The sequence below is a fragment of the Gilbertella persicaria genome, assembly GCF_025201335.1.
Source record: "Gilbertella persicaria strain CBS 190.32 chromosome Unknown B0P05scaffold_23, whole genome shotgun sequence".
NCBI lineage: Eukaryota > Fungi > Mucoromycota > Mucoromycetes > Mucorales > Choanephoraceae > Gilbertella > Gilbertella persicaria.
In genome coordinates this window covers 139653-155936 of record NW_026251984.1, presented here as the reverse complement: position 1 = coordinate 155936, position 16284 = coordinate 139653, and the positions used below count along the sequence as shown (strand labels likewise).

General features: G+C 37.6%; 8 protein-coding genes across 8 annotated transcripts; 4 read left to right on the top strand and 4 right to left on the bottom strand.

Annotated features, from left to right (window-relative positions):
* Positions 1-1758: 1758 nt before the first annotated feature.
* On the top strand, positions 1759-3095 carry B0P05DRAFT_471335 (uncharacterized protein; the record flags this gene model as incomplete). The annotated part of the gene is made up of 6 exons (XM_051574609.1): positions 1759-1875; positions 1930-2033; positions 2108-2276; positions 2330-2547; positions 2613-2842; positions 2911-3095. Coding segments are annotated over 6 exons (1023 nt in total), but the record flags the coding sequence as incomplete, so codon positions are not given.
* Positions 3096-3270: 175 nt separating this feature from the next.
* B0P05DRAFT_544328 (uncharacterized protein) lies at positions 3271-4297 on the top strand (the record flags this gene model as incomplete). Its single annotated transcript, XM_051578529.1, has 6 exons — positions 3271-3343; positions 3390-3513; positions 3570-3679; positions 3769-3782; positions 3844-4127; positions 4172-4297. Coding segments are annotated over exons 1-6 (641 nt in total), but the record flags the coding sequence as incomplete, so codon positions are not given.
* B0P05DRAFT_511251 (uncharacterized protein) lies at positions 4297-4751 on the top strand (the record flags this gene model as incomplete). The annotated part of the gene is made up of 2 exons (XM_051575610.1): positions 4297-4527; positions 4573-4751. The coding sequence occupies 2 exons, from the start codon at positions 4297-4299 to the stop codon at positions 4747-4749; spliced, it is 408 nt and encodes a 135-aa protein (XP_051434186.1).
* A 12-nt stretch (positions 4752-4763) lies between these two features.
* Positions 4764-5759, bottom strand: B0P05DRAFT_125775 (uncharacterized protein). The gene has a single exon (XM_051573005.1). It carries the CDS (start codon positions 5696-5698, stop codon positions 4991-4993), a length of 708 nt encoding a protein of 235 aa, XP_051434185.1. The 5' UTR covers positions 5699-5759; the 3' UTR covers positions 4764-4990.
* An 873-nt stretch (positions 5760-6632) lies between these two features.
* Positions 6633-7411, top strand: B0P05DRAFT_125640 (uncharacterized protein). The gene is made up of 3 exons (XM_051573004.1): positions 6633-6766; positions 6809-7123; positions 7189-7411. Exons 1-3 carry the CDS (start codon positions 6672-6674, stop codon positions 7322-7324), a joined length of 546 nt encoding a protein of 181 aa, XP_051434184.1. The 5' UTR covers positions 6633-6671; the 3' UTR covers positions 7325-7411.
* Positions 7412-7885: 474 nt separating this feature from the next.
* On the bottom strand, positions 7886-10039 carry B0P05DRAFT_544319 (fungal-specific transcription factor domain-containing protein). Its single transcript, XM_051578528.1, has 4 exons — positions 9908-10039; positions 9834-9860; positions 9751-9757; positions 7886-9700 (listed from the first exon to the last, which is right to left on the bottom strand). Exons 1-4 carry the CDS (start codon positions 9989-9991, stop codon positions 7995-7997), a joined length of 1824 nt encoding a protein of 607 aa, XP_051434183.1. The 5' UTR covers positions 9992-10039; the 3' UTR covers positions 7886-7994.
* Positions 10040-10725: 686 nt separating this feature from the next.
* B0P05DRAFT_544314 (uncharacterized protein) lies at positions 10726-11822 on the bottom strand. The gene is made up of 2 exons (XM_051578527.1): positions 11625-11822; positions 10726-11572 (listed from the first exon to the last, which is right to left on the bottom strand). Exon 2 carries the CDS (start codon positions 11514-11516, stop codon positions 11196-11198), a length of 321 nt encoding a protein of 106 aa, XP_051434182.1. The 5' UTR covers positions 11517-11572; positions 11625-11822; the 3' UTR covers positions 10726-11195.
* Positions 11823-12333: 511 nt separating this feature from the next.
* B0P05DRAFT_572129 (P-loop containing nucleoside triphosphate hydrolase protein) lies at positions 12334-16255 on the bottom strand (the record flags this gene model as incomplete). The annotated part of the gene is made up of 3 exons (XM_051581419.1): positions 12334-14553; positions 14608-15650; positions 15697-16255. 3 exons carry the CDS (start codon positions 16253-16255, stop codon positions 12334-12336), a joined length of 3822 nt encoding a protein of 1273 aa, XP_051434181.1.
* Positions 16256-16284: the final 29 nt, after the last annotated feature.

Sequence of the window (16284 nt, the reverse complement as noted above, 5' to 3'; positions counted from 1 at the left end):
TATCATTAAAATCTATGACTTCAAATTGGTGCTTAAAAGTGATTCTATTTGTATATTTTACAGTTAAAGGATCTGTAATACCAATACGAGAAATTTTATTGTCTTTAGACAAGCAATTAAAGAAACCACTAATATTTTTGTTTATTTTGCTTATATTTAATTTAGCTCTAAGCGAGTCTAACTTTATAAAAGTATGTGTGCTTCTGGTATCAACCTTTGCCATCATCTTGTGGTTTTCTATAATCATAGGTGTCAATAAGTCAAAAGTGTCTTTATGTAAAGCATCTTTCGCTTTGATCTCGTTTGTGTACTTACAGTCAAAGCAATCATCCGTGATCATTTCAGTATCATCGTCTGTTTCTTTTCTATCCAAGGTTCATCGCAAAATCTTCAAGGATTGTCACATTGTCGAGAGATAGTTGCCTTCTTTTCTTTGTTTTTATTCTTGCTTATGATATAGCACTTATTCGTGGTATGAGTGCTATTTTGCCCATGCATCTTGCAAAAGTATGACTTGCTAGTGCCAGGTTTATTGTAAGGTGCAGAGCGATCAACCTGCGTTCTTCTCGTTCTAACATGTCTCTTAGCATGACCCAAAGGGTTCACACCAACAGCATGACTCAGCCCTGCCACACCAGGCAACAAGGAAGTAGACGTAGTATATTTGGACGCATCATCACCCAACACATCTCTTGCGACATCGGCTATGTTTTCCACAGTCCAACTCGAAGAATCTTCTGTCTGTCTACCCAACGTATTCATACACGCCAGACGTGTCAAAGTCTGTACAGGAGCAGTCAGAGAAGCAAGAAAACGATCAGCTACTCGAGGATCATCCTTCGGTATGCCAGCATTGTAAACAGTTTGGAGAAAGTGATTGGTGTATGTGCCAATGGGTTCATCGTTCTTCATGGTCATAGTAAACACCTGAGTGTTATACTCCCTAGTCTTGAACTTCGAACCAAAGTGCTTTTTAAATGCTTCAGTCCAGGATCCGCAGCGCTTCAAGTTAGTGTGGGCCCAGGCATCCGCTCCATACGGAAGACACAATGGAATGTATCTTTTCCACACGGCTTCAATATCCTGTGAGGAAGAGTATACCCCATTCTCAAAGGTATGTAGAAAGTGCTCGTCCGACTCAAAAGCCTCTTCGTTTGGAAAGGGTCTATGTGAGTTGGCTAGTAACTGATATTTGGGCAAATCCCGGCGACTCAAAGAAAGGCCACTCGAAACAGCTCCAACGCTATCACTAGAGGAAACATTTTGCTTTTGGAAGCCGGTGGGCTTTGCAGCTCCATCAATTTTCAACACCATGGACTTGTATTCGTCTAAGCTGCGGATGCTCGATTTAATGCGCTCCACTTCTTGGAGTGCTCTATCGGCTGCGGCACTATCATTTAGGCTCCTAGCAGTGCCAAAAGCTCTCAACGTAGATGCCATTTCGTTTCGCAGCATAGCGAGGTTTTCTTCTACCATTCTGTAGTCTTGGCCAGGACTTACAGCCGAGCTAACAGTTGATGCTTCACTAAGTATTTGATCAATCGACTCATCCATCTGGGCATCAGTCAATGTTCCAGCAGAAGGTTCAATAGTCAAAGAGGAGACATCAAGATTGGTAATGTTTTCAAAGTTACCAGAGTTACCAGAGTTACCAGAGTTACCAGAGTTACCAGAGTTACCAGAGTTACCAGAGTTGTTCATCTTGTAGGATTTACCAAGCAATTAACGGGAAAAAATGTTGTGAGATGAAGAGAGAGTAGATATTTAGCTCAAAGCCCACAGTTATCGAACTCATCGGTTTCTTCCGTAAAACGATATAAGAAAATAAATCACTTTATGGGCAGGGGACAGAAGGAGTGGAAATCAAAGGAGGAAGTAAGTGGGGGTATAAATATTTATAATTAAAGAACGCCTAACCAATATGTTAAGCTTTTCGTCGAAAACATAAATGTCACAGAGGTGCTCAAGAGATTTAGAAAGCAGTCGATAGCTGAAGCTGACAAAAACAATGATATAAATTGCTTAAGAATCCTGTGAGTATCCAAAGAGCCATCCCCTACCTTTCTTCGCACACTAATTTTCATTGGACCAAATCTTACCAACCTAGTTCTCTATCCCACATTTTCCTAATCAATAAGTTTGATTCCAAAAAATGTATTACAAAATATTTTGACTCTGATACTCGCAATATCTTAAAGTCACTATCTGGAGGCATGAAGCCCAAAATAATTCGTGCACCTGCCAAGGCAGTTATATACTGTAAGAAAGAAGCCGATGTATGTTGCATTAGTTCAAACGACTAGTTTTCTTTGACACTGTTTTCAATTAGGAAGAAGAGAATGATGATGATGATAGTGGGGAAGAAGAGAAGGAAGATGAAGAAAAAGAAGTCATGCTGAGTATGGTCAAAGACCTCGTCAAGAACATGAAAGAATACCGCGCTTCTGCTGCCAATAATTCAGAAGCTTCATTCACCGACAAGTACTTAACACCAGTAATTCAAAGAGTACTTTTGAAAAATGCTAGTGAAGAACTATACTATGCTTTGTGAGTGTATACCCAATTTTCTTTTTTTAACTGTACTAACCGCAGAGAATAATCCTTACGGATAGGATCGACAAGCCTTGTAAGAATAAAAAGAAGCCAGATTCAATGTTTGGAACTAGAGTCAGAAACAAAGAGATTTTCTTCTTTTTTATTGAGATTAAGAGACCTGAAGCAACAAGCAAATATCAGCTAGAAGACGACTATGCTAAGCTGATGAAGCTGATGAAAGGTTCTCTAGATGATCAGTTATGTCTTGGAGTAAAAGACCCTTTATCTCTTGGTCTGCTAGTTGAAGGTATACTCTCACTTTGTCTTTTGTGTCTTGAAAGAAGAACAAAATGTCTAATGCAGATACTTTGATAGGCTTCAAATGCACCCTGTTCCAAATGAGGCTTCCTGCTGATGGAATATACATGCCTATGGCATTTGAACGCTTCTCTTTGGTTGAAGAACTTCACCAACTGGTACATTTACCTTCAATTGTCGAAGCTCTATACTATGTTAAGGTATTGATTGTAAACAAACGAATGCTAGTAACAGTAAATTAACGTGTTCCATACAGTGCGAGCTTGCGAAGCTTATTGAAAAGGTAAACCAGCAAAGAAAAAGAGAAGACAAGCGAGCCGGGGAAGAGCGTGTGTGCTTTTCTTTTGAAACCAAATTCATGGCAAAAAACAATAAATAGTTTTTGTTTCTGTATTTACATATTATGATATTACAAACTCTTTTAATTTACTATGCAAAAACCAAAGTTAGACAACAGTCTATCTGAAAGTCAAAAAGAAGCAGCGACTCTGTATGCATATATAAAACACACCTTTGTGCTCATCTTTGTCCCATAGTCTTTATAAAAAACTATTGTCTGATCGTAACAGAACACTTGAAGAACTACAACATACGCAAACAAGCTTACAAAATAATATACCCAAAATAACCAAAAAACCCAATACACCAAGAGCAGCTATTGTAAGCAAAAGACAACAATAAGCCAATGTTGATTGAATGACGTCTTTTATTGTTAGGCATTTTCATTGTTAGAAGATTTGATTGATGAATGCATATTTGATGTATTGCTTGATGCTCATAAAGATATGAAAAAGGAGAATGCAACATGCCAAATATGTCAAACAAAGTAAAAAAAAAAAAAAAAAAAAAAAAAAAAAAAAAAAAAAAAAAAAAGTAGGATTATCATATATTGTTGTGCTCATTATTTTAGTATAGGTGCAAACACTATGGTAAATAATATAATCATTAAATATATATATATATATATGTATATACTAATCAAATGACAAGTGAGGAAACCAGGCTTTGATATTTGGGGAAAGAGTTATACAGTCAACAATTTACCTTCTTATGAATGTGTTAATTGTCAAAAGACAGTTACTTCTACACGCTATGCTCCTCACTTGGAGAAATGCCTTGGTCTATCAGGAAGACAGTCAAGTCGTGTAGCAAGCAGAAGAATAGGTGCAGGATCTCCATCTCTCTCAAGTGATGATAATGGATTAGGTAGTCCTGATAGTGCTGATCTTTACTACAATCAAAAGAAAAAGAAACAGTCTTCTCAATATGGATCTGTAAGTTTTTTTTTTCTTTTCTTCATATTCATGTTTATTTATAGCCTGCATTTTCTAATAATGGATCAAGAGTAAAAAAACTAAAATACACTGAATAAGTTCCAAAAAGAGAGAACAAAAGGCATGGATTTATGTTAAATAAACCATAGGAAATAAACTTATCCGTAGCATGAAATATTTGTTCTTGTTACCTTTCCTTATGTTTGTCAGTGCATTCTGTGTCTATAATGACTCAGAGGAAGTATCGTTTTATATTCACCAACAACCTTCAAACAGAGGAGCCAATGTGTTTAAAGCATTTAAAAGGGAGTCATTAAAACCAGGTCAAAATGCATGTTGTCCATACACCACCTATGATTGCGCTGAACATACCAGTCAAGAGGAGATCATTACACTTCGAGTAAGTTGAACAGTTCAATAGAATGAAGTGACATACTGTTTCTAGCTCAAGACGCAACATCCTTCAGGCCATTATGACTTCTTCTTTGAAGTCAGTTTCCCTGCAGGTGGTTGGATTCAATTCACAGGCAAGGAAGACAGTATTCGAGCCTATGCTTATGATGCGCATGGTCAATCTGTTGATTATGCTTTTACAGAATCATTAAATACATTGATTGAATAAAGACTTATTTATTACCAAAAGGACATAATTTGCCCATCAAAGGGTCTAAGAAATTAGGAAATCCAGGTACTTGAGCAAAATGATGGTAGCCTAATCGAATATAAGGTTCTAAAAAGATAGGAGCTGTATAGACAATCCAGATCCAAGTCAATAACCAAGCAAGCCAAGTAGGCAAACCAGGGCTCTTGAGAGACACTAAGGTGCCTACGCCTTGTAAAGTAAAAAATAGAGTCTGGTGTCCTCAAACACCCTTTTTAGGCGAAGAATAACCCATCATGGCCAAGGTCAGATAGTCATGCATGAGAACAGAACAGATAAAGACAGCCATTGTACCTGCACATCTTCCTATTGTCTTGTTGGTAAACCATCGTCTGACAGGCGAATAAGCTAACTGAAGAAATCCTGAACGAAAGACCTGATGCCATCGCCTTGACCAGAGATCATGTACAGAGCGAGTCAACCAGGGTTTGGTGAACAAGGAAGGCTGAGCAACAAACTGAGCGAGATCATGGTGCAGTCGTACACGTAACTTGTGATGAAAAGGCAACCAAATCACCAGATTTAGTTGAATGGCATGAAAAACAAGATGGAGAAGAGGTATAATCACAATATGAAGTGTGAGTGTGATACCTATCCAGAAATAATAGAATAAAAACTTGAAAGAAGGATGTCCCAAAGTCCATACTCGACTCAGATAGGCGTCAGTCGTATTCAGTGATTCAGGTGGTTCTTGACAGACTCTGACAAACCCATCCATAAAGCCAAAGAGTGGTATATAGATCAAGATATACATACCTGCTCTGATTAAGAACCGAGCGGCATCATGACGGATCTGATCTAGACTAGGCTCTTGTTTAACATTGGGAAGCGGATAGACTTGATTCCAAATACTCAAGACTTCATAAAAGGGTTGGATCTGTCTTCCTTGCTGACGTTGAATGAGATACATATCCAGTCTTGTGTCAATGACATCAAAAACTACTGGTATCAATAGTTGAGGAAAGGCTAAGGATAGAATCAGATAAGTAGGCGGGGATGCATTGTTCTTGATCAATAAGTAGAATAAAAGAGGTGGTATGGACCATCCTGTATAATGACTTTTTTAATGATTTTATTTGCCGCACGTATTAGTGGTCTTGGGAGGGACCCACTAAAAGAGGTGCTCGACAATTATTTATTGTAAGAAAATATAAAGAAAAACAAAATTGGTACGATAGTACGAAAGTAGAAAATATAAAAGGAAAGAAGAGCAGCTATTGCGAGAAAAGACCTCTTAAGATGAAAGGCCATTTCAGCAACTATACGCTTAATTTGATTTGGATGTCTATTGATTTAGTGAAATGGCTTTAAAGTTCTCCTTTGTTTGTCTATCTACCTGTACACAAAAAGATTGACGTTTTGTCTTTGATGCCAGGCCTTCTTTCATAATAAGAAACAGCTTTTTTTTAAAAATTAAACTATCAGGATCATTTGAGATGGTGTCTGAAATGAACCTAAGAAATAGACAGAGAATAAATTAAACTTAGTATGTTCTGAACGTCCTTTTAGGCTTTTATCTGCTTCTTAGGTAATAATAAGTTGACTTTCTCATGCATAATATGTGCAACAAGCTCCCTTATGCTACTATCAAAAATCAGTACTGCTTGTTGAATTGGTAAATGACTGTATGTAAACTCAGGCAAAGGAGTATGTACCTTCTTGGTCCAATGTGTATTGGTACGTGCTAGAGAGTCTGTGGCCATGAAGAGAGTAGCTGCTCACTACTAGCAAACCAATGCTATGATAGTCAAGATGTTCCGAGCTTCTGCATATTACCGGACTCTATACTGTCCGACTACATGGTCTGCAGATACCATATATGGTACAACCATTCTCTTTGCTTTTCTTTTTTTTTCTTGCTCTGTACATCTCTCCTTTACATTATGAATTATAACTGTATTATTTGCTTTGGATCGCTTCTATCAGACACAAGTAACTCAGCTGTTATACCCTGTGGTCATGTCTTTCATAAGAATTGGTAAGGATGCTAGATACATGGACAAGAACTCATTTTTCGCAGTATTCGTCCTTGGATTGATCAGTCAAAAAAATGTCCTCTTTGTAAAAAATCAACTTCCCATCGTCAAATTATATCACCTCTTTATTTCTCTACTACAGAAGATACAGAAGTAGTAGATGATCCGTCTTCTTCTAATACCAAAACTCGCGATCTACAACTGAAAATCAACACACTTACGAATGAATACAACAGCTGCAATAAAGACCGCCAATCGTTACGAAAAGACTTAGCCAATGCTAACTTAAAGATAGAACAAATGCAACATGAACTCAAGAGTACAACCAAAGCTATGCGATATTTAAAACAAGTTAGAAGGTAAGTGCTATTTATGCAAATTTTTTTTTATGTTGATATTCTCCCCCCCCTCCCCTCCCCATTAGAGTGGCTGATATCGATGATTATCTAGCAAGTCCAACAGCAAAAGCTTATCTTCGTAGTCTTCAAAATATGTCAAATGATGATTTACTGGTTGCTTTTGGTAGTTTAACCGCCAGATTTACTGCATCCAACAAGTAAGTAGATAAACATCCATAAATCCTGTTTGTAATGTATTAGAGAGCGTGATGAAGCACTCAAAAGAGCGACAATCAGCGAAAAAGCAATGTCTAGTATAAAAGCGAAAAATGAACGACTAAAGCAACAATTAAAAGCCAAACAGTCGGGTTTAGACGAACAACCTACGAGACGACCTAAAAGAAAATTTTCCAACGTGATTGTATTAGACTCTGAAGAAGACGAAGACGAAGAAGAAGAAGAAAAAAGTGATAGTTCAATAGAATTAAGACCGGTAGAAGAAGTGATAGAAAATGTAGAGACAGAGCAAGGAAACAATACAGAAGAAACGCAGAGGAACATTTCATTATTGCAAGGCATTGCAAGAGAGTTTTTATCAGATGGAGAAGAAGAATATGCAGTTGAAGAACACACAAGTCCAATGAACAGTCGTTTTAATTTTAAGCGGTACAATAATCATTATCTCCAAGCAGCTGGGTAAGTCTGGTCACAACCAATGATAGCATACTGATGATTTCTATAGTCAAAGTCCTAAGCGATTAAAGACAACTGATGAACTGTAACTTGTATACCTTATTAAAACTTTCTTGTACTTGTGTGCCACATACGTCATGTCAAAATATACATGTTTTTATTATTATTATTATTATTATCACTATTATGATTCATATTATTATACAAAGTGGTTATATACAGAAGGCATCATGAAAGAGGAATTAAAGTCGTTTGGCTGTACAAAAATATTGTTATCGAATGAATGGCAAGGTAAAAAGGGAGAGTCCAAAAGAGATGTAGGAGAAGTGTACAAATAAGGTTGACTAATAGTCGATAGTTGTGGACTAGTCCAGTCTTCTATTGAGAACATATCTTGAGGTGTGTTCCAAACAGAGTTGTCCATAGGCAAAGCATATTCTGGCGGTGAGAGTGGCTGTGTGGTAGTATTGTTTGTTGTTGTTTTGTTTTCTTGTTCACTATAGGCTGACATGTGTTGAAGGACTGTAGCACATTCAGGAATGGATGCATATTTTTGAATCTTTTGAAATAGGCTCATACTCTGATTGTAAAACTGCCTAGACTGCTGAGAAACCTGTGTATCCAAGTGGCGGAGGAAGCGGGCATGAATACGGACAGCAGAAGTTAAGGCATAAATCAAAAGCTGATACCGAGGTACCATACTAGGATCTTCTAATAGGGATTCAACACATTTGACCATTTGGGATGCATAAATACGTTCTTCCAAGTGAGTAGTATTCGTTTGAGGCAAACAAGCCAGTATGTCTGCTAACATAAAATAATAGAACAGTTGAAGGAATGCTGTTGAGGCCAGTTTAGTTGGTTCATTGATCACATCTTGAACAGAAGCATCATGACGAATAGGTAAATTGACTCCCCATTGTAATATCTTAAGTCTGTATTTTTCGATTTGTTCCATAAAAGTATCTTTGGAGATGTCTTCAAAAATGCCATAGGAAGCATGTATGCGCAAACCTTGTTCATAAAGAATAAATAGCTTGACATTGTGTTGGAACTGGGTTATGATAGCCTCTTCTTGATCACCAGGACACAAGACGGAAGGCAATTGGGTCTTGATACTAGAAGAAGACAATGACCAAGGGCGCTGGGAATACATACTTTGCGTTTTATCTAGAAAATAACAGGACCACAAGACTCGTCGGCGAAGTTCAATTTCTTCCTCAGAAAGCATACCCCGAGTACGAGGCGTGTCAATATTCAAACCCAGTTCAAGACACATGCGGGCTGCCATGCCACCATACATCCACAAACGACAATGTTGATTCGCTGTTGTTGATTTTAGTTTAGTGGGGTTTGGTTCATGCATGGACAGCAAACAAAGTGCGACTACTGTGCTTATTCTTGGCCTATCTAGGAAGTCATCCAAGAGTTTCTTGGCACGATTGAAAAAGACGGAGGGCTTCGGCACTTCATGAAAGCCACAATGAGGGGCAAAACTGCTAACATCACAATAAATAGCATTCAATAATAGTGGTGTAATCAATGGACCTTTGAGACGCAATTGTTCATAGAACAAGCTCTTTGGTAAGATGGGAAGCATGCGATGTCGCTTTCTAAAGAACAGGTCAATCATTTGCATCTGTAGTTCACCGGAAGGCATTTCAATAGGACAAGAGTATTTTGAAGGCAATGGTGGTTCTTGTTTCCATTGAATGGAGCTTCCAAATCTTGGATAATCAAAAAAGGACATATTGGTTTCTGAACAAGTTTCCTGTGTTGTAGCCATGTTATCTGAAGTAGAGAACAAGATGGAATCATTGTCTGACTCGACTGTTGTTGTGCTGAGATGGTCTTCGTTATTCTCCTGCGCTTCAATATTAGAGGATTCGCAAGTTCGGCCTCTGGCTATATATGTAATTAATTTTGATTTATTTTTATATATTTTAATTGTTTACCTTTGCACTAAAAAAAGAAGAGAATCATAGCATTACAATAAGTACAAGTTGACAATACAGACATATTCTTTTTGTTAGCTTACCTGCATACAAGGTCGAAGACCATCACACTAACATAATATCAGTAAGAGAAAACCCCCCCTTTTTTTTAGTTTACCTTTATTTTCTTGCTTCTACAAACATAACAAGCATGTCCAACTTTAAGGCGTTTGTATTTAAGTTCGAGTGTAGCTTTAGCCATGAGAATGATTTTGACAGAACAAGAAAAGAAAAAGAAGGAAAAAGCAATGAATTATTAATTTGAATCAAGTTGAGTCTGTATATATGCTCCAGGAAAAACCTTCCCGTGTGTTACCTAGATTGAGTTTTCTTTTTGCTATATTTAGAGAAAAAAAAAAGAGGGCACTTGTGTTCTTGTCTAAGATGTACATGTAGTCATTATGAGGCTCTCTTTTTTTTTTAACACTTTTCCATTTACTTACTTGCTTCACGTTGTATGTTTAGTTTGACACAAAAAAAAAAGAAAAAAAAACAAGTAGATGGTTATTTTTGCTGACATACCTGTTTATTAAAATATAGTATTAGTCAAGCGGAAAAAAAACAAGTTCTTCCGTCCGGCTTATTCATTGACAACTACGAAATGATCTCATCTTTTGTGTGGTCTATATAAACTCAGAGTGTGTATACGTAGCATGGCGTCAAGGGAAACTTTTTTGCCAGGTAATATTACAAATCAATTGACAGTTCTCAATAAGGAAAGATTACGAATCTACGGCAATTCAAAACAAACAATGGTGATCTGAGCACACGCGTCTTTGTCAAAACAACACGGAATTTTCCTTTCCTCTGGTTATAATTGGAATATAGCTCTTATTCATATGAATGAATTGAATCCTATACGCTGATTCAATACACACGTGAGGTCAGAACAGAGAAGAGTGTTGCACAAAAAAACTTGCTTTTTGCTTATACTCGGTGCTCTCATGATTACCTCATTGGTAATTTGGATTTCTAATAACACTCAAATATGTCTTTACTTGTCGTTTTTTTTTTTTGAGTACCTGAAACTGGTTTTATTTGTTTAAAGAAAAGAAAGGGGGAGGCTTAGAGGATGTTTATTTGTAGGCGCAGTAAGCCTCCGGTAAATAATAAATGTTGCTTGCTTGTGCACCTAGACATGTGAAGAAATCTATAGAAAAAAAAACACTAGGATCAGAAAGTTCTTTGACGTTATAAAACACTTGCCAAGACACATTTTAAAATTGCTGATAAGAAAAAGATGGGTAGCCTATGAAAAAGAAACTCTAGGATCATTTATCTTTTTTTTTAAAAGAAATATGATGAGACTCGCCTGTGTTTGACTTTGTTAATACGTTCATGTCTGCCTGAGGAAGGTATGGAAATAATTGGTTGTTATCTAATAGAAATAAATAAATTTGTCTGGATTACATTGACACACTTGAAATAAGAAAGGCATCAAGCTGATATTGAAGTTTTTGATTATCAATCAAGACAGTCTGGACTAGTTTTTGTAAGCAAGATAATTCTGACTCAAGGTGTCGACAGCGCTCTTCAGCTTGCTCAGCACGTTCGGTTGTTTGAATATTTGACTCTTTCAAGTCCTTGATCATCGTCTCGAAGTGAACAATACTGTCTTCAAGCGTTTTTGTGTGTTTGTTTCTACGATCGCGAAAGGCTGCTTGAGCTTCTCGGTTACGTGCTTTGCGTTGTTCGTTGGTATAAATTCTATGACGGCCTGCTTTCATAATGGATAAAAAGAATTTTTTTTTAGATTTTCGATCACAGTCAAGGAAAATCCAATCTACCAAGAACCCAAAGTAAAATATCGATTTCATAAAAAAAATTTTTTTTACCAGTAGGAATCAAGAACTTACCGTTGGTCCCTCACGCGGAATATGAAAGACGAACTTATTACAGAAGACATCTGAACAAAAATAAGTATATATCTCCTTAGATATTTGAGAAGAATTTGTCTCACGTCCCGTAACTTTGAAGGGAAAAAAAAATAAATGGAGGTTGTTTATTGCCAAGAAAATAAGAAGATTCATACGCCCTCGCAACAAGCCAAATTAAGTTAGTGAACCTATTGTGTTTTATTAATATTGCTTATCTTAAACAGACGCTTAAAGATACAAGGATATTTTACTAGTCTGTCACTTAGCAATTGACTTCTTAAAATTAAAAATTCTGGTGGGGGGATACCCTTGGTTTAAGTGCTGCTGGAAAAACTATTGCCCCTTCTGATGTCAAGTGTGTGGCCATTGTTATCCTACAATACAATGACACTTGTTTGAGACCTATTTCAAGTAGCTTTGCTTTATCCATACCATCTAAATTACTATATAACTTGATTTTTTGGCTGATATCTTGGTAATCGATGATCTCTTGGCAAACAAAATTGAAGATGAGGCTGTAATTAATCTGAGTCACTCATTTTTTTTTAAACGTGTGGAAATTGTCAATTCTATTTTAGAAATTGTACAGAACACAGAAATAACAAAATGACGTACAACTCTTAAAAAAATAGCCCCAAACCTAATGCTATAATTTTAATAGAATCTATTAATTCGAGTCAAGAGATTGCTTTTGGACCATATCACTATAAATTCCATTCAGTTCTAATAATTCAAAATGGGTGCCTTGTTCAATCACTTGGCCATCCTTGACCACGCAGATAAGGTCTGCATTCTTGATTGTAGACAACCGGTGGGCAATCGTGATTGTTGTCCTGCCTCCTTCTTGCAAAATGTTGTCCAGCGCTTCTTGCACAAGTCGCTCGCTCTCACTATCCAGTGCAGAAGTCGCTTCGTCAAGCAACAGCACCTTAGGCTTGCGAATCAGAGCACGCGCAATTGCAATACGCTGCTTTTGGCCTCCCGAGAGCTGAGAGCCTTTGTCGCCGACACGGGTATCGTAACCGTCAGGAAGACTAGCAATAAAGCTATGGATGTTGGCAGCTCTGCATGCTTCTTCTACTTGCTCCTGAGTCACTTGCTTGTGTTCGTCAATACCGAAGCGGATGTTCTCGCCTATCGACATGTCAAACAGGATAGGCTCTTGCGAGACCAGGGCTTGGTGTTGGCGTAGGTTGTAGACAGAGTAAGACTTGACGTTATGGTCATCCAAAGACACTGTGCCCTTGACAGGATCGTACCAACGCTGCATCATACCGATGGTAGTAGACTTGCCGCAGCCAGAAGGGCCTACAAGAGCAATAGTCTGACCTGCGCGGCCCTCTAGATGGAAATCGCCATTGAAGACAGGCGCATTAGGTCGACTAGGATAAGCAAATGCAACATCTTGTAACTTAAAATTTCCCTTGATAGACTCAGGTTCCAGACCTTCTAACGTATCGTCTATCAGTAAAGGTCGATCCAAAATCTCATCGACGGCCAAACTAGCTGCTTTTCCTCTTGCAAAATTCGATGCAAATGTCAGTTTTTGTCCTACTTTTTCAGCTGCTGTCATTAATACTGTGATACTCGTAAACAATTGCTGAAAATTGATGTTCCCATTTGTAATGAGCCGTGCACCTGCATAGAATCCAACTGCATTTGTATAAATCGTGATACCTCTTAAAAGAGCAAATCCAATGCAAGAAAAATAGGCTTTTTTAATCGCGAGTTGGTGTGGGTATTCTGTTGCTTCATGATATAATTTTTCAAATACATGTTGTCTATTGAGTCGTGTTACTGTCCTTGCTTCTCTAATGGCTTCAACGGCTATTTTGTTACTATCTGTGTTTGCAAGCTTCATTTTCTCTTGAAAACGTTTCTCCACTTGTGTATCATACGCATTGGCAGCAGCAATTACCAGGGCCATTCCAAACACAATCAGAGATAACTCCCAACTATGGACAAATGCAATTGATAGGCCAACAATGAGTGCTGACATAAGAACAATCAAATCACTCCAAACCCGTGTGATAATCTTCCCTGCATCCAGTGCGTCAGTAGCCAGCTTCTTTGTTAATGATCCAATGTTGTTCTCTTGAGTATCAAAAAACCCAACTTCTTGTTTCATATAAGTTGCGAACAATAGATGCCGTAGGCGATATGCGTATTTTCCTTCACTTAGGGAAAAGCAAACACTATTCAACCCACTTCCGATAAATGCAGTAATACCTACAATAACCAAAATAAAAGAATACATATTGGCTCCTTGAAATACAACTGGTTGGGATTGATCAAAGTGAACTGGATTATAAAGAACAGCAGTAATGGTTGAAAAAGAATAAGCATATAGTGGTAGGATACAGCCTTCCAAAATTGCTCCTAAAGCACCTGCTGCCATCATTGGCCATTCTGGACGCATGTTTCGTAGCGTCTTCAACGTAGATGATGTCGCTTTCTTTTTTTGCTTGATAAAGGGTAGGTTCTTGTATTCCTTGTCTATTACTTTCTCAAATACTGTGTGTTTTGAATCACCTGTCTTGTCTGAAAGCAAGCTATCTTGACTCTGATGTATATCGTCATTGTTTTTGAAGTTTCTCTGGCTTGAGTCTTGTACAACTGTCATATTACTATCTTTACGGCCATTTGTGTCTCGGTTTCTATGAATGAGTTGGTTATTGACTAACTGAGAATATAATCCTCTTTTTTCTATCAGTTCTTGGTGCTTTCCATATTCCATAATTTTTCCTTGCTCTAGTACAAATATCATGTCCGCATTCATGACTGTTGTTAGACGATGTGCAATAACGATTGTAGTTCGTGAAACAGAAGCTTGATCAAGGGCATTCTGAACTTGGCTCTCGGATTCCATGTCAAGTGCTGAAGTGGCCTACAGAAAAATACAGATCAATAAATAGATAAAAAACTACATTTATCTACATACCTCATCCAAGATCAAGATGCTTGGATTTTTTAGAATGGCTCTAGCGATGGCAATACGTTGCTTTTGACCACCAGAAAGCATACAACCTTGATCGCCCACGATGGTATCGTATCCCATTGGCAACTGGGAGATGAATTCGTGACAATTGGCCTCTTTACATGCCCAAATCATTTCTTTTTCTGAACATATTTTCTCAGGACGACTGCCCATAAGGATATTTTGTCGAATAGTTGTGTTAAACAAAACTGGCTCTTGGTTGACAATGCCTATAGTTTCTCGTAACCATTTCACATTTAGATCTCGTAAATCAATGCCGTCAAGCGTGATAGAGCCCTCTTCAGGATCGTATAGTCTTTGAATCAGTTGTGTAATAGTTGATTTGCCGGATCCTGAAGAACCTACAAAGGCTACTGTCGTGCCAGGTGATATATGAATGGAGATGTTCTTTAATATGCATATATCGGGTCGAGAAGGATACGAAAAAACAACGTTGTTCAAATCAATAGCACCTTTGACTTGAGATGGTATCATTTTGGTTTTACCGTCTATGATAGTTGGCGCTTGATCAATAATTTCGAATATTTTATGAGCAACTCCACAAGCTGTAATAACTGGTGTTAGATTTCCAGGCAAATCAGTAAGTGAGGTACACCCTCTGACCATGGAAAGAAAGACAATCAAGACAGAAGCCCCTGTTGATTTGTTTTCCTGGACAAGATGAGCACCGTACCAAAGTGCCAATGCAAGTGAACTAAAAAAGAAGAGCATAAAAAAAGCAACGCCACCACCTAAAACAACATTTTGTTTGACAAAAAATCGATAGTTCTCTTTCAACTTGGCTTCATAAAGCTTCAAGAATCTCGCTTGAAGTGTAAAAGAATAAACGGTGCGAATCGATTGAAGTGCTTGTTCTACAACTGTGCTTGCTTTTCCATACGCAAATTGAGCTTGCATCGCATACTTCTTTGCGAATCTTATCAAAAGATAACATATAGCACCCAACAAAGGAAATGTAGACAGCGTGATAAGCGACATTTTGTAATCTTTATAAATTAGAGTTTTTGGATAGTCATACTTGTCGCTTCTTACCTGTATAAAAAGCAACAATAAAACCTGAAATGAATTGTGACACAAGTAAAATGCATAATCCGTATTTCTCGGAAATCCCCTCTTGTAAAAGCTGCGTATCGGATGACAATCGAATGCTAAGCGAGCCTTCTTTAGCATTATCGAACCAGCACATGTCCTGATTTAGTACTGAGCGAAGATAGAGGCTTTTTATTCTTCGTATTTGCGCTTCCCCTGTTCTGATCCACAATAAGGATGAGAAATAACCAGCGACTATAGTCATAGTTCCCATTATCATCATCATTCCAATCAATGGCTTCGTCATGTTTTGTAAATCGTCTGTTTGATTTTGTTGAATAAGAAAAGTGATTTTTGTAATGTAATTGCCATATAAAATAACAGACAGAGGTTTTATCGCGCCTGACAGAATTGACAGTAGAACGGCAATGAATATCAGCAGCTTTTCTTTTAAGGTGGCGTATTGAAATAGTTGTAAAACAGAAACTCTTGCTTTTAATGTTTTTGACTCCATATTACTTGATTTGTTTATGTCTGTTTTCTTCTCGTCTGTAGTTGTCATTTAGTGAAATGTGAATAAAAAAAAGTGAG

What these genes read in the sequence shown, in the direction of transcription:
- B0P05DRAFT_125775 (XM_051573005.1), bottom strand. Translation starts at nt 5,698, where the DNA reads ATGTATCTCATTCAACGTCAGCAAGGAAGACAGATCCAACCCTTTTAT.
- B0P05DRAFT_544314 (XM_051578527.1), bottom strand. Translation starts at nt 11,516, where the DNA reads ATGAAAGCAGGCCGTCATAGAATTTATACCAACGAACAACGCAAAGCA.
- B0P05DRAFT_125640 (XM_051573004.1), top strand. Translation starts at nt 6,672, where the DNA reads ATGAATTATAACTGTATTATTTGCTTTGGATCGCTTCTATCAGACACA. An exon ending in CATGTCTTTCATAAGAATTG is followed by an intron (nt 6,767 to 6,808) that starts GTAAGGATGCTA and finishes CATTTTTCGCAG; the next exon opens with TATTCGTCCTTGGATTGATC. An exon ending in TATTTAAAACAAGTTAGAAG is followed by an intron (nt 7,124 to 7,188) that starts GTAAGTGCTATT and finishes CCTCCCCATTAG; the next exon opens with AGTGGCTGATATCGATGATT.
- B0P05DRAFT_544319 (XM_051578528.1), bottom strand. Translation starts at nt 9,991, where the DNA reads ATGGCTAAAGCTACACTCGAACTTAAATACAAACGCCTTAAAGTTGGA. An exon ending in GTAGAAGCAAGAAAATAAAG is followed by an intron (nt 9,861 to 9,907) that starts GTAAACTAAAAA and finishes ATATTATGTTAG; the next exon opens with TGTGATGGTCTTCGACCTTG.